General features: G+C 47.7%; 1 protein-coding gene and 1 non-coding gene across 2 annotated transcripts; both read right to left on the reverse strand.

Moving 5' to 3' along the window:
* Positions 1 to 2259: 2259 nt before the first annotated feature.
* Positions 2260 to 2336, reverse strand: TRNAD-AUC (transfer RNA aspartic acid (anticodon AUC)). Its single transcript has one exon. It is a non-coding gene; the product is annotated as a tRNA-Asp (tRNA).
* A 6670-nt stretch (positions 2337 to 9006) lies between these two features.
* On the reverse strand, positions 9007 to 20205 carry GINS4 (GINS complex subunit 4). The gene is made up of 8 exons (XM_010976931.3): positions 20052 to 20205; positions 19289 to 19403; positions 16428 to 16514; positions 15404 to 15517; positions 12806 to 12903; positions 12559 to 12647; positions 10182 to 10272; positions 9007 to 10085 (listed from the first exon to the last, which is right to left on the reverse strand). The coding sequence occupies exons 2-8, from the start codon at positions 19385 to 19387 to the stop codon at positions 9989 to 9991; spliced, it is 675 nt and encodes a 224-aa protein (XP_010975233.1). The 5' UTR covers positions 19388 to 19403; positions 20052 to 20205; the 3' UTR covers positions 9007 to 9988.
* Positions 20206 to 23593: the final 3388 nt, after the last annotated feature.

The raw sequence follows: 23593 nt of genomic DNA on the forward strand, positions 1-23593 counted from the left end.
ACCCACCCACTCCATACTTACAGACACTCTCAGCCAGGTCTTTAAAATAATTACGTATAAAAGCTTTGTTTCCTTTCTTCTGTTTCCATGCTCCAAAGTCTTCCCCGTAGAGGGTGGTTGGCGCCCGTGGCAGCATCTTCCTAAAGGAAACCACATCCCTTTGGTCAGGAAGTGAGCTGCCCTTGCGAGATAAGAATGCAAGGCATTCAAGGCTTTCTGAAGAGCTGGGAGTTGCATCAATCCAGTCTTCCCACTGCGATGCAGGAGCCGAAAGATTCTGAGATGGGCTCCAGTGGGGAGAGGGCAGGCGCACATCCTGGGCAAAGGATTCCAGGTTTGTCTGTGCAGAAAAAGTGCCCCCGAGGGCGCTCCCTTTCTGTGGGTCCTCGCAAAGTTCAGTTTCATTCTGATGAGCAGGACCGTAAACTGGGCGCCAAGCAGTAGTTTTGCCCTTGAGTATTGTCCCTGGCAAGCTGCTGAGGACCCTCTAAGAGAAGCAGTACTGGATGGTGCCAGCCGGCCCCGGGGACCTCGCCACGACATCGCGAGGAGGGCGAAGCTCTAGGTTTCGCCAGTATCCGTGGTGGGACAAGTGGCGCTTCAAGGAGGGAGCCCCAGGCATCCAGGGGGATGTGCAGCTGCACCGCCTTCTGGAAACTCAGTGCGTGCACCGGCACCTCCCCTCGCAGGAGGCCCTGGGCCGCGCTTACTGCTCCGGGCCCACGCGGGGTCTGCAGGCGCCTCCGGGGACCCCCGAGTTCTACCTGGGGCGGGGCAGCCTGGAGCCGAGGGTGGTGTAGGGCAGGCGCAGCTGGACCCACAGCATGAGTCCTGCTCAGGGTCTCCGCCCACAGCATCTTCAAACCTATGCACCGACGTCAGCGACAGCCCCTTCATGTCTGCAAACACCACCTGCTTCCTAGGTCTCTGGGGCTTGGGAGGTGGCGCCAGGCAGGAGCAGAAGGATGGCAGGAGCTGCAGCTCCACGTGGCCGGCGGGCGGGGGTTGCGATGCGCTGGGGCTGAGGCGCAGGTGCATGGAGCGGCGCGCGGGCGATATTGGCAGCACCAGGGCCTTTGACAAAAGGATAAGGGAGTTCTGACGGCAGGGCAGAAGGGCCAGGCATTCTCAACTGCAGCCCGCCTGCCCCCTTCCCCTCGCTCCATCACTGCACCTCTCTCCCCCTGGGCCCCCGGCCCACAGGTGTGGGATGAAACTGGATGCAAAGACGCCCAGCCAGGAAGAGGCAGAGCGTGGGCAGTCGGGGAGCCGTCAGTTCCTGGCGGCAGGAGGCTTACCCCGCTCGCGTGCGGGCAGCAGCGGTGGCGGAGATGTCGCTCCTCTCATCTGAATCCAGATTCCCCAGCAGGAGCTAGTTATATGCCCCGGGTGGGCCAGCCGCACTGAGGCCCTGGCCCCGGGAGGGAGGCAGCCAGTCAGAAAGGCCTTTCATGCCTCAAACACCTGGCTGGGAAAAGGGAAAGAATACGACAAGAAGAGTGACACTCTGTCCCAGGCGGCCGCACTCCTGCCCTGCCCTGACCCGCCGTAGGGGCGATGAGCGAGCCTGAGCCCCTTTCAGCTGTGAAATAGTCTTCGAGGACTGAGACGTTTCCCCAGGGTTCCCGCTGCACGCTCCTCGGCTCCTGTGGCGGAGTCAGCTTTCCGCTTTTCCTTATGCTACTGCAAGCTACCCATCTTCCGACCTCTGAGGGCCATTGGGTGTGGGACTCCTTGACCTACGCGGAGAGGTGGCACAGATCCCTGGGCGATGCTCAGGTCAGTTGTGGCTGGAGCCGCAGCATCATAGGATACAAAGTACATACATAAGGAAGCCCACCTGGGTACCTGGATGGCACTCGTGCGCTTTGAGCCTGTACTGGACAGGATCAGATTGTCACAGGGGTCAGACAGCTTTCCTCAGGTTCTCACCTTGGGCACCCTTCTCAGTCTCCTTTGGAGACCCAGTATACTCACTTTAACCCTTAAACCTTCACGTACCTCAAGTCCTCAGCCCTCGTGTTTTTCACTTGGTACCTTTTCCATGGATGTCCTTGCCCAATTTTGACAATTATTCACTTACTTTCCTATGCTAACTCTCAAGTCACTGTCTGTAGCCTGGACCTTTCTCTTGTGCTCTGGACTCCAAAATAATAATTCATTTCTTTTTTTCTAATTTCTTATTTTGTTTGTTTTGTTTTGGTGGGGGAGGTAATTAGGTTTGTTTATTTATTTGTTTATTTATTTAATTTATTTTAGTAGAGGGACTGGGGATTGAACCCAAGACCTCATGCATGATAGGCATGCATTTACTCTACCACTGAGCTATCCCTTCCCCCCTAATTCATTTCTTGACCTGGTGGTAACTCAGATGTGTTCCTTGTGTAATTTTCTGTCTGTATGTTTTACTTCAATCAAAGTTTATTGGGGAAAAAAACAGCAAGCAGGTAATTAATTATAAAATGGTTTGGAGATTTTATTCTTATAAAAATGGCCTCAGAATATACATAGGCAATGTGCAGTTTCCACTTAGTATGTAGTGGGTATCTTTTCATGTTAGTATACTGTAGCCCATTTTTCACCTTGGTGCATGGGATTCCATCACACGGGTTCACCATACTCTACTACAGACATTTAAGGGGTTCTCAATTTTTTTGGCTAGTAGTTCAACCAACATTCATGTACACATACATTCGTGTACACATGTGAGAATTTCTCCATGACCGATATTTACAATGAGGGCTGTTATTTCAAAGGTATACATTTAAAACTCTGAAAGTACGGATTCTATACTTGCTTCCAGAAAGGCTGTATAAATTTATAATTTCACCAATAACCTTTAAGAATTGCCCTTTTTCCATACCTTCATCATCACTAAAAAAAGATCAACCTTTAACTATTTGCCAATATAGTGGGTGAAAAACAGTATCTTATGATTGCTTGGGTTATATTTTTAAACAAAAATGGTATGTAGTATTTTTTTCACATCTTTCCTGGCCATTTCCATTTTTTTCCTCAATGAAATGCATACTCCAACCTTTGGCCAAATTTTATAGTAAGCCAGTTGTATAGTTTTAAATTAGGTACTCGTAGCTCTTAGGTTAATAAATGATATTGGCACAGCGGGCTATGTATCTGGAGGAAGACAAAGGTAGACCCCTCCCTCACACCAAAAATAACTGAAGAATTTAATTTTTAAAACTATAAATTACAAGAATTATAGGAAGTTATTTGCGTAATTTGGGGATATGAGAAATTCTGTGTGGCTAGGGTAAAAAGAAAGATGTTGTTTTTTTCTTAACCACATTCACTGACTGCTGGGTTGACCCGTCTATGAACCCCAGATTCAGGGTCCCTGCATTTGGCTGTTGGAAGAGCTGCTGTTCCATCACTGTCACTGAGCCAGAGCAACGAAGGACTCACCCGTCCTACTGTTTTTTCCTAGATCTTGTGCAATAATTCCTCACTAGCTGATTCACAATGTGATGTCTTTAGAAAAATGCTTTTTATCATTCATCCAATATTTAAATTGTCTTCAATGTGAAAGCTGATCCCAGTCACCAGAGGGATTTTTCCTAATGCAAGTCAAATTTCTCTCTTTCTCTCTTTCTAAAGAATTTTTTTTTCATTTCTTTAATTTATTTTGCGGGTGGGTAATTAGGTTTATTCATTTTTAATGGAGGTCCTGGGATTGAACTCGGGACCTTGTGCATGCTAAGTGCACACTCTACCACTGAGCTATATCCTCCCCTCTCAACTCAGATTTCTAAAATGTAAATCTGATCATATCAGATCTTAGCTGAAAGTCCTTCAGAGGCCTCCAAACATATTAGTGCAAAATCCAAATTTTTAGCACAGGAAGTCAGACTCCAGTGAGACTTACACGTCATATGTGTCTTGTAAGCCTCCTATGAGACCCTGTGAGATGTGGGGCTGTTCTCCGGCTCCGCCCCCACTCTTATCCCACGCTGTTGCTCTGCCCAGCTCCCTGGAGTACCCGGATGCTGGTGCCCTTGCACATGGCATTTCTACTCAAAATAGCCATCGCCTCTCCCCTCCTTGGCCTGGCTGACTCCTCTAGTGTTTCAAGTCCTGGCTCAGACACCACCCTTTCTGGGAAGCTGTTGTGATTTCTTCATCTTTGGAGTCCGTCCCAGGCTCTTCTATGACACTCCGTGCTCATTCCTACTTTTATAAAAGCACATTATTCTGTGACCTGTGTTCTGGTTGATCTCCCGCAGTAGACTCCATGCTGTTTCAAGTTCAGGAGCATCCTTCCTCTGAACCCACAGGTCACCAGCAGGTTACATGCCAGTGTCTGACCCTCTCTGTTCACGTACCAATTAAGTGGAGTTACACTTGACAGCTACCGGTTTTACTGCATCATTTACCTGACCGATTCCCTCTTTTTAGAGTTCTAGAGTGACAGGTCACTGCAGCTCTTGCTTTATTACCACTTTTGCTTCTGCGCCTCGCTTAGGAATTTGTGTTCTGTGAAATGGCTCTTCCTCATATGGGTCTTAAAAACCATGAACTCCAGGTGACTCATACATGCCCAAGTTTCTCCTATTATTTATTCTTTACTTAATTCTCCCCCAAATTGGGGGAGTTTTTAAAATCGAGACAAAATAAAATAGAAAAATTGTAGGTATAAAAAAGGAGATCAGAGACTGTTTAAGATCCAGGGCCATGTTGCAGGAAGCTGGGGTGAAATCTGCGGTGAGACAGTGAATACAGTAATTGACTCTGAGCCCCCCTGGTGGGAAGGCTGAGAAGGAGGAAGGGACAGGACTCATAAAATGATAAAATGTATCATAGAAGTTTGAAGAGGCAAACTTTTACTTGCACTGAATTCTGAGAAAAATTTATTCATGTGGATCCTTTTAAGGAAATAATGAGAGGGGAGAGGGTATAGCTCAGTGGTAGAGCGCATGCTTAGCATGCACGAGGTCCTGGGCTCAATCCCCAGTCCTGCCACTTAAAATAAATAAAGAAACCTAATTACCTCTCCCCTTAAAACAAAGCAAAGCAAAAACAAACAAACAGAAAAGAAAATAGGAAATGTCATCAATGTCTTCCATTGTAATTTTGGGGAGACAGGAAGACGTTATTTACTTGGCTGTTTCTTTGCTAAAAGCAAGGAACTCATACACTAGCCCAGGGAAGGTGCTTTCTGGGATCAAGTTTGATACAGAAATAAAACTTGGGGAACTAAGAGGAACAGACTGATGATACTGCCCTTGGCATCTGTTTCATTTTGCTTATTAAACTGTTGACATGCTGTTCGTGACTGAGCTCACTAAAGAGCAGACCTGTGATGGTTGACTGGGGATCAGAAAGCTTTAGATTCCAGGAGATGGCAAGGTTGATGACCTGTTGTCAAAATGAAGGAGGTGGACCACAGTCTTACTCAGACTGAAGGCCAACCCACTTGTCTGGAGGTTGAGGGCAGCCTGCCAACGAAGCCAAGTGGACACTTGTTAACAAATGAAGTCAAAGGTGGCACCTGCCATTGTTCACTATGTTATTTTTCATGACCTGTTCTGGAAATTAGATTACAACCATGCCCAATTATCTTGTTGGCACCAGTGTTACTAACATGAAATTATCTAAAGCTTATTTAAATTTCCCAAAGAATATTGCTGGGATTTTAATAAAGATACGATAATAAAACGATGTATAAAAAGAAGATTAGAAACCATTTAGGGAAAATGAAAGGCCAGTATAATCAGGAAGCTGGGATAAGGTGGTGAGACTGGTGCTTACCTTATAGGGTTGTTACGAGGATTAAATAAGGTAATTTGTGGAGAGAAATTAGTCTGCTGTCCATGTATTAATCTCCTTTACCCTCTTCCTTTTCTGTAGACAATGAGTAACCATTGAAGTTTTTGAAGAGAGGCAACGAAATGGTTAAAATTGAGGAAACTTGCAGGTTTGGAGATAACAGAAGTTTTTAAAAATTTACGTTTGAGTTGGGAACAACTTTGGGTCCCAAGCACTAACCCGCTTAAGAGGCTTCAAACATTCTCTCGTATACAAAGCTCTGAACCCAAGAAAATCATTTCCTTTCCATCTTTTTAATCCTGGAATTTAAGACACTTTTTCCTGAGCCAAACCATCTCCTATTTTCAGATTTACTTAGGAAGTCTTCTTAGGATTCATTGTAAATTCCTCGGGGGCAGAAGCAGTCATTTACTTTTGTCTTTACTCTAGTAGAGCCAAACAGAACTGGAAGAGAAGTGGAGATAAGGTAATTGTGTGCTGAATTGATATTGAGTGCTTTTCCTCGTTTTAACAAGCCGGGAGAATTTGTAGGCACTGTGGCATGCAGAACTTGATCTGCTTAGAGCAGGAAAAATACTTCCACGTGAACAAAAATGCCACCTCCTCTAAAGTAACTTCAATGGTGGTGGTTATTCCCCCAAAAGGAGCCTTTTTCAAAGACTTGAATTTACTCCCGTGAAGCTATCATTGCTCGGAATGTTTTTGGATCGTCTTTCCTTTTTTGTTTTGTCTTGGGGAGGGAAGGTAATTACGTTTGTTTATTTATACGGAGGGACTGGGGATTGAACCAGGACCTTGCTCTTGCTACGCATGCGCATTACCACTGAGCTCTACCCTCCCCCTTCTTTCCGTTTGTGGAGACAGTACAAGGTAAGGAAGAGGCATTGCAGTTCTGGGCTCACAGGGGTTTGAATCCATCTCCTCAACCTTGTAGCTGTGTGGCCTTCAGTGGATTAATCTGTCTTCTCATCTGTAAAATGGGGATATCAACCTTACCTACCTTACAGATACACAAAAATTAAAAAAAAATTATTTAGCAGTAGGAAGTGTTGACTCTCAGACAGATACAAAATGAACATGTGCCAAAGATTTTATTTAACTTACACTTTAATGCTCCCATTAAATAGTAACCGGGGAAATGTTAAAACCAGTTCAGATGTGCAGCCACTATGGAAAACAGTGTGGAGATTCCTCAAAAGACTAGGAATAGACTTACCATATGACCCAGGAATCCCACTCCTGGGCTTGTATCCAGAAGGAAATCTACTTCAGGATGACACCTGCACCCCAATGTTCATAGCAGCACTATTTACAATAGCCAAAACATGGAAACAGCCTAAATGTCCATCAACAGGTGACTGGATAAAGAAAATGTGGTATATTTATACAATGGAATACTACTCAGCCATAAAAACCGACAACATAATGCCATTTGCAGCAACATGGATGCTCCTGGAGAATGTCATTCTAAGTGAAGTAAGCCAGAAAGAGAAAGAAAAATACCATATGAGATCGCTCATATGTGGACTCTAAAAAACAAAAACAAAAACAAACAAAAACAAAGCGTAAATACAGGACAGAAATAGACTCACAGACAGAGAATACAGACTTGTGGTTGCCGGGGGGGTGGAGGGTGGGAAGGGATAGACTGGGATTTCAAAATTGTAGAATAGATAAACAAGATTACACTGTATAGCACAGGGAAATATACACAAAATGTTATGATAATTCACAGAGAAAAAAATGTGACAATGAGTGTGTATATGTCCATGAATGACTGAAAAATTGTGCTGAACACTGGAATTTGACACAACATTGTAAAATGATTATAAATCAATAAAAAATGTTAAAAAAAAAAAACCAAAAAACCAGTTCAGATGAGGATGTGGCTTAATTCTCTACAAAACTCATTTGCATTTCCATGAATAGAAATCACCTGCATAGCAACAGTTAGGAAATATTTGCATTATTCTCAGTCTTCTGTAAAGTAGCTTTTACCTCTACAGAGTTGTAAAGTAGCCTATTCAAAGACATGGGCGTACACCTCAAGGATCAAAGACCCCACTGAAAGGATATCCGGTCTTCTCTTTTGCTCATCCCAAAAATCTGAAGTATTTTCTTGCATAGGGTTGTTGTAAAGAATTACAGGTTTATCTGTTTAAAGCATAGAAGAGTTTGATTCATAGTAAATAAATGATAAACGTTAGATTTTTTAAATTACTGCCTTCATTATCTATAGTACATACCCTCAGTTGTTTTTCTGTTCATGGAAGGGATATTCAATTTTTCTGAAATGGCTGAGTTACTTGAAATCAAGTCTGTTAAATAAGTAAAGAATATTGATTTTGCTTTTTAAAAACTGTGGGGTTTTTTTTTTTTGACAAGATGAGAGTATTTTCAGAGCTCTTTGATTAGATACATTTGAAAAATCAATTCCTAGAGGATTCTGGGAAGATGGCAGAGGGGTTCCTCAGAAATGTAGAATCCTGGGCCCCACCCCAGATATCCAGAATTGGAGCCTGCATCTTAACAAGGCAATTGGAGTGCAGATTAAGACTTGGGAAGCACTGTTCTAGATGCTAGAGTAACAGCCCAGCCCTCGCCCGGCTGCTCCGCACCACAGTGGAGGCAAGGGTGAGAGAGGAGCACACGTGTGACCAAGAGGACTCCTTGGGTTCAGACTTATCATTAAACGCCCGCTGTTTCCCACCTGTTACCTACTTCCAGCCTGCCTGCTTCTCAGGATGCTGCGAGGACTCGTGGGGTCCTTGCCGACAAAGCGGTTAGGTGATCTCAGACCTCACCCTGCACGGTTTTCCATGGTGCCTGCTGACTTCTAGCCACACTGAGCGCAGGCAGAACTGTTTTCTGCCCCAGGGCCTTTGCACCAGCTGTTTTTTTTTTTTTTTTTTTTACCAGGAAAGCCCTTTGTTTTGAGCTGTGCATCCCCTCCTTTCTTGTTATTCAGCTCTCAGCCTAATTCAGTGAGATTCCCGGACACCAGTGAGACCCTCTCAGCCCACCCATCTAGTCACTCTGGAGAGTCACCCTGTTCTAATTCTCTGCAAGGCACTTACCACATCTGAGCAGAGTGACTCTCTCCTTCTGGGTGGGAGCCCCAGGGCCTTGGGCTGTGCTGGGCACAGTGTGCTCAGTACACATTTGTTTAATGAATGGCTGATGGGGGTAAAAACACTCTGGAAAAGAAAATCAAGCACTATGTGAAGCAGAAAAGCTTTTATTAATGAATAAAACCTGCCTTGCCTTCACTTCGTGATTTCTCCTGGACACAACAGCAGTATCACACTGATCCTCTGACAGCCCACACCACGGAATGAAGACCTGCCGCCTCGTCACCGAGCAAGAGGGGTGGGAAGGCGGGCGCTCTTCACCGTGTTTAAAAGGAAAGACGGTTCATGCTGTCCGCACGCTCCTCCTTCGGGTGTCCCCGCGACACTCTCTGCTCACTTCCATTCATTCCGTCCATTTCCTTGAGGAAGTGAGAGCCGACAAAGGAAAAGCTGCCGCTGAGATCAAGGTATAGGAGAGCTGGGATCCCGCCGGGGATGGCAGATGGCCTATGGCCCGGGGCTGGCTGGGAGGCTGCCGGACTGGGGCACTCAGTGAGGCCACAGGGTCTCCCCGCGGGGAGGACGCGCTGCGTTAGACCGCGTGCTGGGAACTCCTGCAGGCTCCTTCCGCCATGGACCTGAAACCTAAGCTCCTTGGCTGTAAGTCCAACAGCAGAGGTTCCAGAAGGCTAGTTGACACAACTGAGTGACATCACAGAAGACAGCCACCACGTTGTAATCCATTTCATTCTTTCTCCCGGGAAGGTTAAGTGCACTCTCCCGCCACTGCTGGGTCAGGTCGAGAACAGGCCCCTGATCGCAGGTGGGGATGGCTTTTCACGAATGACCTCTGCCTCTGTTTCCTTCTTTAGTGAGACGGCGCACACAGGAAATTTCCATGTACTTGCCCCATTGCAGAATCAACAGAGCGATGGCCCCATCTGCCAATTCTGGCTAAAAGGCAGAGAATCAGTGCCAAGTGAGGGGTCTCCCCTGAGCCCCTCTTGACGCCCCAGTGATCCACCGCACTGCTGAGAAAAGTCTGCCATCCTTGGGCAGAGTGATGGGGTGGGGGTTTCCAGATACGTTCTCCGAGGTTCCATGTCTTGGTTGGGGGTTAGTTGCTTCCGGTTTTAAATCAGCTGTACTGCTCCAGAAGCAACCAGGGGTGCGATGGTCTTGTATCGGATCAGGTGCTGTGAGCCCTCCTCCAGGTCGATCACGTAGTCCCTGCAGAAGAGGACAAGGTGCCGGCAGGGCTCGGCCGCCACCCCTGCAGGAGGGGCATTTCCCACCCTCCACGTCCACGATGCGGAAGCCACTCACCTCTGCTCGTCTGTTTCTGGTTCCACCAGTAAGTTCTCCTGTCGCTCTTTCACTCTCAAAAACACGTATGAATCCAGATCTGGTTTGGGAACTGCCAGACAAACAGTAATGCGATCAGAAAGCGCTCAGCTAACAAGATCCACACGGAAAAGCTGCTGTGATTAGCTGTCTCCAGCAGAGAGGGACCCCTGATATAAAAGTGTCTTGCAGGGAGGGGTCTGAGGAGAGATCTGGCTCCTTCTGGAAACAGCGTCCTTCCCACCACGGTTTGACACATTCGACAAGTGATGAGGACTTCAAGCGCACAGAGCCTGGGAGGTAAGAGCCGGGCCACGGGAGAAATATGCCCCACGTTTCAGGAGGACAGTGTGTAAATCGGTGAGGAAGCATTTCTACACAGGGGACTGAGAGGAGAGGACATTAGGAGGACTGGGTCAGGCGGTGACGGTCTTGATGTCGGACTAAAGAATACAGGCTCTGAGCTGTCAGCGTCCCTCACTGGTTGATTACAGGTGAAGATGCTACCATCGCTCCTCCGGCCCTTTATTCACTTGTACCTGGAGGACCCATCACCTCCAGGGGCCAGAGGACCTCCTGGACCACTCAGTTCTGAGCCCAGCTCAAGTGTAGGACTGCTCTCGGTCCCCTCACCTGTGGGATAACTAGCTCTGACAGTCTGAGGGGGGTTCTCGGGCAGCTCCAGGGATCTGGGCCTGCCGAAGGGCCTCCAACTTGACCATGGCCAGCGGGCCCCACTTAGGTTACAGTGCATCCGCCCCCACCCAGTGGTCGGGGTCTATGTGCTCCAGGGGCCTGAGGGGCACTAGGACATCAGGCTAAGTAAGCAAGGCTCCAATCTCTCGAGGACAAGCTGCCCCTCCACACCCCCTCCCCTTGACAGCTCCAGTCCTAGGAGCCTGGTCTAGTCCCTGGAGGGGACCCAGGGCAAGCGGCACGTGACCATAAGGAGGTGTCGGCCAGCATCCAGCTCAGCTCTGGGGCAGTGGCTCAGACCCAGCCCAGGGACCCGATGCACGCCCACCAGTAGTGCTTGGCTGCTTTAATCAAGCGGGTACGATCCACAGTGTGGGGCAGTGATTAGGGACGGGGTCCTTGCCCCACTTCTCTCCTCCTAAGTGCAGACAGAAGTGGCTGCACTGCACGTGGGCAGGTTCACCAAAACGGCCAGTTCAGGGCCCCACAAGTCCCACACGGGTCTGGCTTGCTCCTGGTGTTGTGTCCTCCCAAGTTCATACACTGAAGCCCTAGCCACCCAGGACTTCAGAATGGGGATGAATTTGGAGATGGTGCCTCTAAAGAGACAATTTAGTTAAGATGAAGCTGCAAGGGTGAGGTCTCAATCCAGTCTGACTGGTGTCCTTGTAAGAAGAGGGAAAGACACCAGGGGGGCGGCCATCTCCAGCCAAGGGGAGAGGCCTCGGAGGAAACTGACCCTGTCAGCATCCTGACCAGACTTCCAGCCTCCCCTCTGTGAGAGGACGCGTCCGCTGTTTTAGCGCCCCCGGTGGTGGTACTTAGTCATAGCAGCCTGGACAGACCCAGGCATCAGGTGAACCACGGCCTGCCGGTCCTGTGAGCCCCTCCAACCGCCACAGGGCTCACAGTCCCACACAGGCTGGGTGGGAGAGGGACTCCCAGGGCGCAGCTGCCCTGGACTCAGCTTGTGAACACAGTGGACTCGGCCCTGCGTGGACATGGCGAGCTGGGAGAGACTGAGGTGGACTTGAGCCCACATGCCAGGGGCCCCCGCTGGCTGATGCGAGGTTGGCATGACCGCCCAGATTCCAGTCCCTCGGCTCAGCAGACCTTTGAGGGAACTGAAGTGGGGGGCGCTTCCCTCCCCACCTCCTCCCACACTCAGTCCTGCAACCTGTCCCACAGCCGGACAACTGCTCACACCCGAAGGTCAGGAGCCCTTCCCAGAGGTAAGGGGAGTCACTGAGGGTCTCCAGGCCTCCCGTCAAGGAGCAGACAGGTCTGGCCCGGCTGGATCTGTGAGGGGAGATGGCCCGCCCCTGGGGAGCAGAGACCTCGGTACCTTCCTCGCTCAGAAGAGCCCAGCACGGCAGGGACAGCTGAACACACAATCGAGCTGACGCTTAACAGGGGCGGCCACCAGAAGTCACCCCAATTTGAAGAACAAGGAACTCCAAAACGACCCCTGTACCTGCTTTTAACGACTTTTTGTTTTTAACCCAGAACTTTTCCTCTTCTGCTTTTCTGCTTATCTGTGTACTTAGCTTCCCAGGTTTGAGAGAGAAGAGTGGAGATGGGGACGCTGCTCTCAGGCACCTGAGGACACGTGGGCTGTGACCCGGGCCCCTCGGGATGTCTGGAAAGAGAACGTCCTGCTTACCGGCCTTCAAGAGGTCCACCTTCTGCAAATTAGGAGGCATGTGCTTTAGGGCAACGTTCTTTAGGTAGGTCTCTGTGTTGGTCATGTACCTGGAACACACAGATTCAAACCCCTGAGACAACAACGCAACCGGAAGGAGCCAGCAGGACTGTCAGACTGACGACCATGGCTCTGTGATGGGCCTCGGGGACGCACCCACCAGGCTCAGGCTCACGAGCCCGGGGATAAACACGGGTCCTACACTTACTCTTTGGCAAAGGCAAACTCTTCTGGGGAGAGGCTGGAAGGCTCCCCCTCACCGCGTGTCTTCTCTTTCTCAAGGATGTGAGGGAAAAACTTCTCTATCTGTGGGGAGAGAAAACATTGGTCAACTCTAGGCCATCAGCAAACTTGATGAGTGTGTCCCCAAAGGTCTTATCTGATTCAAGCGTCACCCACGCCGGTTTTCTGACATAGGTCGAGGTTTATCTAGAAAGTGACTAAAAATGGTGAGTCTTCGCAGTGGAGACTCTTTCTAACCCTAAGACCTACACTCTAGACTTCAAGAAGGCAGGTTTCCAAGAATTTGGAGGAAAGACAAGAGCTCTGAAAAGGAAGGCAGTTTTAAAAAGGGTGAGAGGCTTCCGCGAAACAAACTCTGGAGATACAACTGGAAGTGGTATTTAAGGGAAGAGGCGGGGTATCACTCCACGTTTTTATGTAACTGTACAAGGTGCTCTTCTGTGAGATGAAACATACCCAAGGCTGGAAAGACACATACAGGATATATAAGAGGGATGCTCAGTTACCAGATTATAACCAGCAAAGACAGAGCCTGTGAGGAGGCTTGGGAAACATGCTGAGAATGATCAGAAAAAAAAAAACACCAACAAATAAGCTAAAAGGTGCGTGGTTGGGAACCCAAAAGGGTGGCCTGCTGTATGGAGTCCGTGGGTCAGGATCATCTCCATGGGGGAAGTGCTCTCTGCCAGCAGGGATGAGAAGACGGAGGGGAGCAGCCAGCTGGAGGCCAAGGTAAAGGAGCCCTCATCCATGGATAGGCAGCAAGGGCTTGAGTTCCAGAATAAGTTACATCCCCATCTGTGAGGCATTTCAGTGGGCGAAGCATTCTCTCCTGCTCTAACTATATGGCACTGCTCTATCAGTCTGTACTAAAAACAAATGCAACCTCAGGATCTCCAGTTACTGAATTTAGGAGAGGTGTGAAAGGTTAGAGGTAGGCACGTTTCCTCATTTTCAAAACTACAAAGAAGGCGGGGAATCTTCAAACTTGGATCAGTGCCTGCCACGTTGCACGTGGCATTATATGGGAATAAATACTGGAAGAGACCGTCTGTGAACTCAAAGGAAAGTAAGTGGTGACTATGAAGAGGATTTACCCAACCACCAAAACTCTCCTGAGCGGCCTGGTAGTTGAGGGTGGGGAGAGGCGTACCAGGTGACCCAATTTTTTCAAAACAAGGGACAACACCTTTACGACGTCTTTGTGGACAAACTGCAGCCTGGGGGCTGGGTGACCGTACAGATGGGGAAACTCATCAAGGAGGGAACAAAGAACACCGGTTCCCGGGCACATGCTGACCTGCAGGGAAGGGGGGACATCGGCTGCTGGTCCAGTCCTACTAACAGACCAGATAAGACCTCTGACCACACACCCACCAAACCCGCTGAGATAACTAACCTATGAGGTGACAACATCAGGATCCAGAGACCAGGGAAACGGCCCAATTTAATAGGAGGTCTAAGCGGGTATGTCTCAGGCCCTACTCTTAGAGGTCAAAAACCAACCCACACAAATACAGGATAGTGACAGGATGAACTTAAAAACTTCAGGAAGGGTTAGAGTTCCTGCTGAGTGCGAAATAAACCCGGTGTGATGTGTCTGTTGGGTGCACGTCTGTCTGTCTTTGTGATGCTGGGTGGCATTACTGTCAGTTTAACATCCAGGAGAAGGGAGGTGATCATCCTGATTTTCACAAGAGTGACCAGACCACAACTAGGAGATCCTGGCCCACTGCAGGTGGCAGTGAGCTGTCTTCAGGTATCTGAAGCGCTCTCACGGGGAAGAGTGTAGAGCTGACCCTTGAACAATTCAGTGCTGGGGACACCAACCCCCCCAACAGTCAAAATTCCAGGGATAACTTTACTGCCAGCTCTCCATATCCAAGGTTCCGTCTCCGCAGATTGAACCATCCTTGCATCCTGATGTACTGTTGCACATATTTATTGAAAAAAATCCACATGTCAGTGGACCCGTGTGGTTCAAACCCATGCTGTTCGAGAATCAACTGTATTTGTTCTGTGCTAACTAAGAGGACAAGTGGAACAAAATGAGAAGAAATGTCAGGGAAGTAAGAACTTTCCAGGGTGAAAACAGTGACTGTGTGATGGACACGAAACAGTTTTTTTCAAGTTTTTTAAATTGAACCTTAAATTTTTTAAGGCTTTTTGTGTGTGTGTGAGCGGTCATTAATTTCATTTCATTTTTTTTTTTAATAGCAGTACTGGGGATTGAACCCAGGACCTCATGCAAGCTAAGCACATGCTCTACCACTGAGCTGTCCCCTCCACTCTGCAAAACAGCTTTTAAAACCAGGTTCCCTATTCAACCAATGCAAATGACTCTACCCCAAGCACCACTGTGCACAGCAGACTGAAAACCGTCCCCGGAGGTGGACCCACGCCATCTATGCTTCTCCAAAACAATCTCCGGCCCTCTCACACCTTGGCTACCCTGATGTGGGGCCTCAGCAGCATCTTCAGGCCCCAGACTGCCCCCAACTTCTCCCCAAGATGCTCAGTCTGCAGGACAGACTGTGGGACCCCCCCCCACCTCAAGTCAAACCTTCATGAGCCGACACCGCAAGTAACTGCTGAGGACGTAGCGGATCCTCTCCATCTCCATCTGATGGATACTGACCTTCAGGTCCCCTTTCTTGGCTCGCCTGAGATTTTCTTCCTACCAACAGAAAAAGAAGTTTGTTGAAAAACAGGACAAAGACCAAGGATCTTTTTGTTCTACCTGCAAGTGGCCATCATCACTGGCAATGTCGAGGACTCCAAAGCTACACTTAGGTCAAAGGAGGACAAAGAAACTCATCACGTAAGAGTCCTCATTTTCTTTCAGTTTCTTAATTACACAAGTCGTCATACACGGCTACAGTCTCATCACATCAAGTTCAAACAGTCTTCTTTCCTTTTCAAAAATGACCATTTGAATAGAATCTGAATCTGGCCGGTCAGAAGGGCCCAGAAGAACTCTAACCTGTGAAAGGAGCGAACACAGCAGACAGAAGAAATAAATGTCTAGAGGGTGGTAAAAACAGTGTTAAAACACGAGTTGAGAAACTAAAATACCAATGTTTTAAAGGTATTCTGAGGCTGTCAAGAGACTGAAACCCAGAGCATCCAAGCGCAGGGCCACACACTTGAAAGCTCCAGGGACAGGCGAGTCAGGTATAAGAGAAAGGTGGGCCGTCAGGGGAGGGGGACAGGGCAGCACATTGAAGGAAGCCCCTACCCTGCTCTGATCAGCTGTTGTGGCTTACAAATGTGGGAAAGGGGAGGGCAGGTTTTTAGAAGCTGAGATCCACATACTCATAGGAGCTCTCATGCTTTGTAAATGTAGATAACTAATTCAACATTAAAAAAATACATGAAAATGAATATATGTATGTATATGCATGATTGGGACACTGCTGTATACCAGAAATTGACACACTGTAACTGATGGTACTTCAACTAAAAACAAAAACAAACAAAAACTAGACTGGGCCCAACAACAGACTTGCTATCAGACCACAACCTCTGACCACGCTGACACACCTCGAAGGGTCCCCCCTTTGAGCCCGGAGACAGGCGCCACTTACCATGTGATCCAGCTGTTCTATGACACACTCGACGATTTCAGACTTGGTTTCCAGCAGCTCAGGGGCAAACTTTTCATTCATCCAGGCCTAAAAGCGACGCCAAGAGAAAAACAAGACTGTCACTACCGCGGAAGGAAACAGCCCTGCGAGTCAGGACACAGCCCTGAAATCAATAGCTACTGCAGGCCAACAACACCGTCTGCCTATCGGGTGGGAATACGGAAGATGCTCTGAGGACAAGTTATGGTTAATGATGGCTTTTTAATTTCTTTTAGTGGGAAGGCTGTGTTCACAACCTTACACGTGTCAAGAAAACCAACATTACGAAAAAAAAGAAATCCCCATTCACTTCAAAAATGTCCCCAAAGTACTGCTGAGAGCAACCCCACCTGGTGTCCACACAGAACCTCCCTCCAGGCGGCAGCAACACATTTCCACTCCATCACCTGCTACCGTCCACCAGGGGGCACTAGCGCCCCTCTCGCCTGAGATGAAGTGAGCTGGCACAAATCTCCCCTCCCTTCCTTCCCGGAGCTCAGAACACTTAACCAATATGTTTTCATTCATCATTAGAATATCTGAGAAAAACTGGATATAGTTATCCTTATCCTGATGAGAAAACACAGATAAGTTATTTACGAACTGCCTAACAGCATAAAAGATTATGAAAGAAATGGAGATTCACCTGTTAAACAGTTTTGGAACAAGAAGTTAAACCCCTAATTGATGACTCAGGCTGATGCTTGGTGCGTTTCAGGAGTCACCAAGGTGCAGAGAAATGAAACGTCCACGGGTGACTGGGGAAACCATACTTATGCTTCAATTACAGGAAACCTAGTTTCCGCACAGCTCAGAATTACGTGCCAAGCAGGCTCAGTTTGTTCATTCTGACATCCCTGAGTCTCTGCTTCTCCGATCACCACCATCCAGACACATCATTAAACACCGGATGTTGCTACTATTACAAAAAAAATTTTTTTTTCAGGTGCCAGAGCTTCCAGAATAGTGTTGCAGATACATAAAATTACTCAGAAAGACAAGCTGTATTTTCAAGTAGCATAATGAATGAGAGAAGACCAGACTGTCAGAGAATTTATAGAGCAGGAGTTTTTCTTTTCAACTGATTTAATTAAATATTGAACGGGGGGGAGGGGAGGTATAGCTCAGTGGTGAGAGCGTGTGCTTAGCATGCACGAGGTCCTGGGTTCAATCCCCACTCCCCCTATTTAAATAAATAAATAAACCTAATTACCCCCCCTGCAAAAAAAAAAAAAAAAGTAGACAGCTTCAAGATTAAAGATTAAAAATATATTAAAATACTGAATAGGTAAAAAAATTTATGAAGTACATATTAACATGAAGAACAGTGATATAAACACTGGGGTGCACATAACTTCATTAAAGAATATTCTCATGATTTTATAAGTCCCCATGTACCCCTCCCTCTTCAGAGGTAATCACCAGCCTGAATTTAGTGTTTAATACTCTATTCAGTTTCACTACATTCATTTGTATTTCTGCATGATGCTTCTCGACCTTCTTAGGACAGGGCACTCAAAGAAAATGATTCCATTTGTACGGCAGGTATATTGGGTAAAAAGGAAGAGATGCAGTGGGGGCAGGATTCTCATTTACATTATGAAATCGTGTGGGGGGTGGGAAGGGACAGACTGGGATTTCAAAATGTAGAATAGATAAACAAGATTATACTGTATAGCACAGGGAAATATATACAAGATCTTGTGGTAGCTCACAGTGAAAAAAAATGTGACAATGAATATATGTATGTTCATGTATAACTGAAAAATTGTGCTCTACACTGGAATTTGACACCACATTGTAAGATGACTATAACTCAATAAATTATGAAATTATGAAATCGTAGTAATAAAACATATTACATTAGGGGAAAAGTGCAAATGTACAACATGTTCAAATGCCACCTTTTGCAAATTTTGAGAAACTTGTGTTTAAAATCCACAGTTTTTGATTTGTTTTTTAAATAATCAGGTTCTATGCTTGAAATGACTATACCTGGTTCCTGATCAAACATTTAAATGTTTATCACTGTTGCGGGTGAAACTGTGTCCCACTCCACCTCCCAATTCTTATGTTAAAGTGCTAACTCCTAGCACCTCAGGAAGTGACTGTATTCAGAGACACGGTCTTTAAAGAGGTAAGCAGGTTAAAATGCAGTCATTAGGAAAGAGAACAGGACACAGACACCCACAGAGGAAAGGCCATGGGAGGACACAGAAGAGGGCTCTCAACAAGCCCAGGAGAGAGGCCTCAGGAGGAACCAACCATGTCAACACCTCGACCCCATCGCAGACTGCTAGGCTCCCGAATTGAAAAAACAAATTTCTGTTAAGTCACCCAGTCTGTGGTACTTGTTATGCAGCCATAGCAAACTGATATAATCACTGAAACAAGAAACTCTGCATTGTCAGTAGTATAGTAATACGGTCTTTACAGGCATTCAAGAGCACCCTACATGTGCTCCAGGAACTGGTTTCATCAGTGGCCCTCTTCAAGACCCTGTTAGGCCACCCTGAGGCCATGCTACACAGCCCAAGAGTCTGAGTCCAGCTGCAGCAGCTGCCTGGGTGGTTGGCTGCACTCAGGGCATCACTGCAGGAGAGCACTGGGCCCCAGGTAGAACTCCTGCTCACTCACTGCCAAGCAGAGCCTTCGGGGACAGACCCCATCATCCTTGGAGCCTCTGGTGTGTTACATGTCACCCCTCTTCTGAAATAAGCCTTGAATTCCATGTCCTCATTTTCTGAGTTATAACATTTGCACAGCTGAACCAAATAAAAAGGCTACCCTCTAAGCAAGGGGATTCTATTTGGGCGGCTCACCTGCTCCAGCCTGTCAATGAGCTCTGCAGGCGTCAGGACCACCTCCTCACTGCCCCCGTCAGAGTCCTGTCCCGAGACATCCAGTTCCTCTGTCATCATCTCTGAAACCAGGAACCTAATAAATAAAAGAACCCATACTCTGCAACGTGTCTTCCATTTACATGCAAGAATAGGCAAGTAAGTACCTGGAAAATGGACAGGTTTACAATGAGGCTTATTGGCAGTGGCTAGAGACTTCAGACTTTGGTTTTGTAATTCCTTGCCTCTTCCTTCAAAATCTTAGGTCAGGGATCAGTTTCCCAAAGCGGGAACGTTATAAACGTTATAAACGTTTCCATGTACACCCTGAATTGAGCATCTATCACACCGTGCAGTAATTCTTTGTTCGCCTTCCAGGAAGAAGTCCGTTCCTCGGGGACTGCGCTCAGTTCAGTTCTAACATGAATCCTGGCACCTCTACGTTCTGGGGACACAAGGACCTGTGCAGCCCCTGCGCTGAGCACGGGGCCTAACTCACAGCAGGCACTCAAAATTGCTGGGAGAACCAATCTATGATCCCTGGAGCCACACGGCCCACCAACAGCAGGCTGGTCAGTGACCTGAAGTGCTTAGGAAAGGCGGTGATGGGGCCGAGGGCGTGTCCCCGGAGTCTCAGGGACACCAAGAGCACCTTCCTCCCGCTCCTTTCCTCTCCCGGGGCCATGAGCACAGGGTCATCGCCTCCCCAAACGCGCGCGCACACACTCACACGCCAGATGCTCACCTGGGCCGGCGGCACGCTGCGAGACACTCTGGGCTGGCAGGCGGCGAGGCCCAGACACTCGCGGGAAGTTCGCCCAAAGACCACCGGCGGCAGAGCGGTCCGCACAAGGCCTTTCCGGGACGGAGACGACCTTCACTTTGCAGCTCCCGCGCTCCTCTCGAAACTTCCGGTCCGGGTCCAACGTCACCGCGCACGGGTGGTGCTGACCAATCAAGGCCCTGGGCCACGCCCACTTCGGGGGCAGGGATTACGTCCCCGCGGCTCGCTCTCCCAGCGACTTCCGGAGGCGGGCCCAGGCTAGCCCCGCCCACCTTGGCCGCGCTCGGGCGTGCGGTCCCGACTGCCACTTCTCAGGGCCGGTCGGCAGGGGGCGCCTGGCCACCGCGGCTGACGACCCGAGCGATGCGGGCCTCCCTGCGACCCCATCCCGCCCCACCCCTGTGTACAACCGCCCTGTGTGCGCTGGCCCGTAGCTGGGTCCGCAGAGAGGTAGGCTGTGTTAAAGTCAGGCCGCTTCCACCTCTTGGATCATCTTCTCCACCCCGCGCTCTTGTGGCCCTTCTGATTCCCTCTGCCTGAACATCAGCCCCGGCCACTTAGCCCAGCTTCTGAAAGCCTTCGGGCGAGTGGTTCTTGAAGCGTGGCGCCAGAACACCGGCAGCAAGCTCGTCTGCGCCCCGGGAGAAAGGCAGGTTCTCAGGCCCCACCCAGACCTGCTGAATCAGAAACAATGCGGGGTCGGGGGTTCAGCAGATCTGGCTCATCGGGTGACCCTGATGCAGGCGAGGCTGAACCTCTGCTTTCGGCAAATCTTCCATCCCAGCTGACTGATGCTCTAGCTTATTTTCACGTTCACTGTTTATGCCTGCTGCCTTTACTGGAGGGCAAAAGCATATATATATGTATTTTTTCCTTTGTGTGATTAGTTTTTCATCTCTGAATTGTTGATCCTTTTCTGTCTGCTCTCCTTTTTATTTATTTATTTATATGAGGGGGAGATAGTTAGATTTCTTTCTTTATTTATATTTGGAGGAGGGACTGGCGATTGAACCCAGGACCTTGTGCATGCTAAGCATGCACTCTACCACTTGAGCTATACCCTCCCCCTCCTTTGCTTTCTGTGCAAAGCCTCACTTTTGGCTGCCCTAGAAGTGCCCCTTCCCTATCAATCTGAAGACTGATAGTTCCTATGCCATGTTGATTGATTAGGAAAAAGAATTTGGCTAATTGACAGGTTGATAGTCCCTGCCTGATTACAATCGTGTTATCAAAATAACCACACCGAGTGAGACAGTGGGCTTATTTACAAAGCAATGTGGAGGGGTGGGGGGACAGCAAAGAGGGATTCCGAAAGGAAGGGACATTTGAGCTGTGTCTTGAAGCACAAGTTTTGTTAATGACAGACGGATGGCCTTAAAAAATGTCCGTTTTGACTCTGTGTTTCAATGGTTTGGTGATCCAGTGGTTTTTCGTTGTGGCAGGTCGTGTTTTCCTGAGAGAGCTGCTCTGATACTGATCTCATCATGAGTTCTTCCTTCAGCAGTGTGATGCTGACACACCTCCATCCAGAAGTGGGGTCTATGATCTCGCCTTTTAGATCCAGAAAGCCCTTTGTGACTGCCTGGGCCAAGAGAATGCAGCAGAAGTGATGCTGCCTGACTTCCGGAGCCACGTCAGGACAGACGGTGCAGCCTCCACCCACTGTCTTTCTCGAGCCATATCCCTTGGGAATCGTGAGCAGACAGGTGAGATGTCTGGCTACCCTGCAGCTGCCATGGAAGGTCCCAATGGAAAGGTCGTGTAGAGCTGGAGAGCCACGTCCAGGGAGCCCCAGCTGTTGTACCCTCCAGATGTCTGAGTTGAATGAGCTTTCAGACAGTTCTAGCGCTCAGACTTTGAGCCATCCCAGCTGACTCGGAGGCAGCAGGGACCAGCCGTCCCTGCAGAACTTTGCCCAGATTGCAGAACTGTGAGCGAAACATGGGGGTTTTAAACCCCTGCAGTTTGGGTGGTGTGTTCATCAGCATTAGATGACTTGAAGTTTCGTCTTCAGGCACAATCCCATTCTTCCATAATTCTCATAACTGCATAGTTTTTCATCAGTCTTTATTAATACTGCTTAAGTGTTACAGATTTGAGTCCAAACACCTATAACTTCTTCCCACAAGTACCAAGTACTTAGTTTACTGACTCAAAGACATCCCTTCTCTGGTGTCAGCTGCCTCTCCAAGTCTCCCACTGCTCCTCAGCTGAGGATCTGGAGCCCAGCTCCTGAGTCCTTACTGCACAGAGCTGTGGCCTGGGACAGGGCACTTCTCTGGGCTAGGTCTGGTTGTCCTGCCTGTTAAACGAGAACAGTAGGTGTCTTCCTGAAGGCAGAGGGATAGATTTAAGAAAAAAAATCAGGGCCCCCTTTCACTTCTAAGTTCTTTTTTTCCAACTGATACTCATCAGACAAAACCATTTTAGAGTAATGGTTTACTCATTACTCTACTCGTATTTACTCAATACAAGTAGAGAGATTTCTACTATGTATAGAAGGGGCACTGAAGGAGACATCCAAAGAGAGTACACAGAGCCCCCGCCCCGGGGGAAGTAGCACAAGCTTTGGGTGGAAACTAAGGCCCTCGTGACGTTTCGGAAGGTGGGAGAGAAGACGTCTTCCGTTACATTATGAAGAACAAAGAGAAAAATCAGGAACACTTGTTGGATGTGTCCCCACCGTCAAGAAATTTTCTTTTTTAAGTCATATTTTCTTTAAAAAAATTTTTTTTTCTTGAAGTGTGGTTGATTTACAATGTTAGTTTCAGTTTACAGCAAAGCGATTCCGTTATACATATGTATATGTTTTCTTTTCAGATTCTTTTTCATTATAGGTTATTAAAAGAAATTGAGTATAGTTCCCTGTGCTCTACAGTAGGTCCTTGTTGTTTATCTCTTTTATATAGAGTAATATGTGTCTGTTAATCCCCAACCCCTAATTTATCCCTCCCCACCCTTTCTCCTGGGGTAACTATAGTCTGTTTTCTATGTCAGTGAGTCTGTTTTTGGTTTATAAATAGAGTTTTTTTTTAAATTGAAGTATAGTCAGTTACAATGTGTCAGTTTCTGGTATACAGCACAATGTCCCAGTCATACATACACATGCATATATTCATTTTCATATTCTTTTGCATTAAAGATTATTACAAAATATTGACTGTAATTCCCTGTGCTACACAGAAGAAAATTTTTAATCTATTTTGTAGATAGAATTTGTATAAATTTTTTTTTAGGTTCCACATATAAGTGATATTTGATATTTCTCTTTCTCTGTTTTGACTTAGGTCAAGAAGTTTTAAAAAAATAATTACAGAGCCATGCAAATGGAAAGCCAGTGATTAAAATGATCACGTGAAAAAGAGAATTACATAGGTTGTCATAGCAGGCGGATGAAGTTTGATGAAAAGAGCAAGATGAACACACACGCGTGAACTCAGACGAGGAAAACGTGAAGCTACCAGCACAGCAAAAGAAGGAGGAAGCCACTGCCCAGAGGTGAA

Source organism: Camelus dromedarius, chromosome 22 (genome assembly GCF_036321535.1).
Source record: "Camelus dromedarius isolate mCamDro1 chromosome 22, mCamDro1.pat, whole genome shotgun sequence".
NCBI classification, from domain to species: domain Eukaryota; kingdom Metazoa; phylum Chordata; class Mammalia; order Artiodactyla; family Camelidae; genus Camelus; species Camelus dromedarius.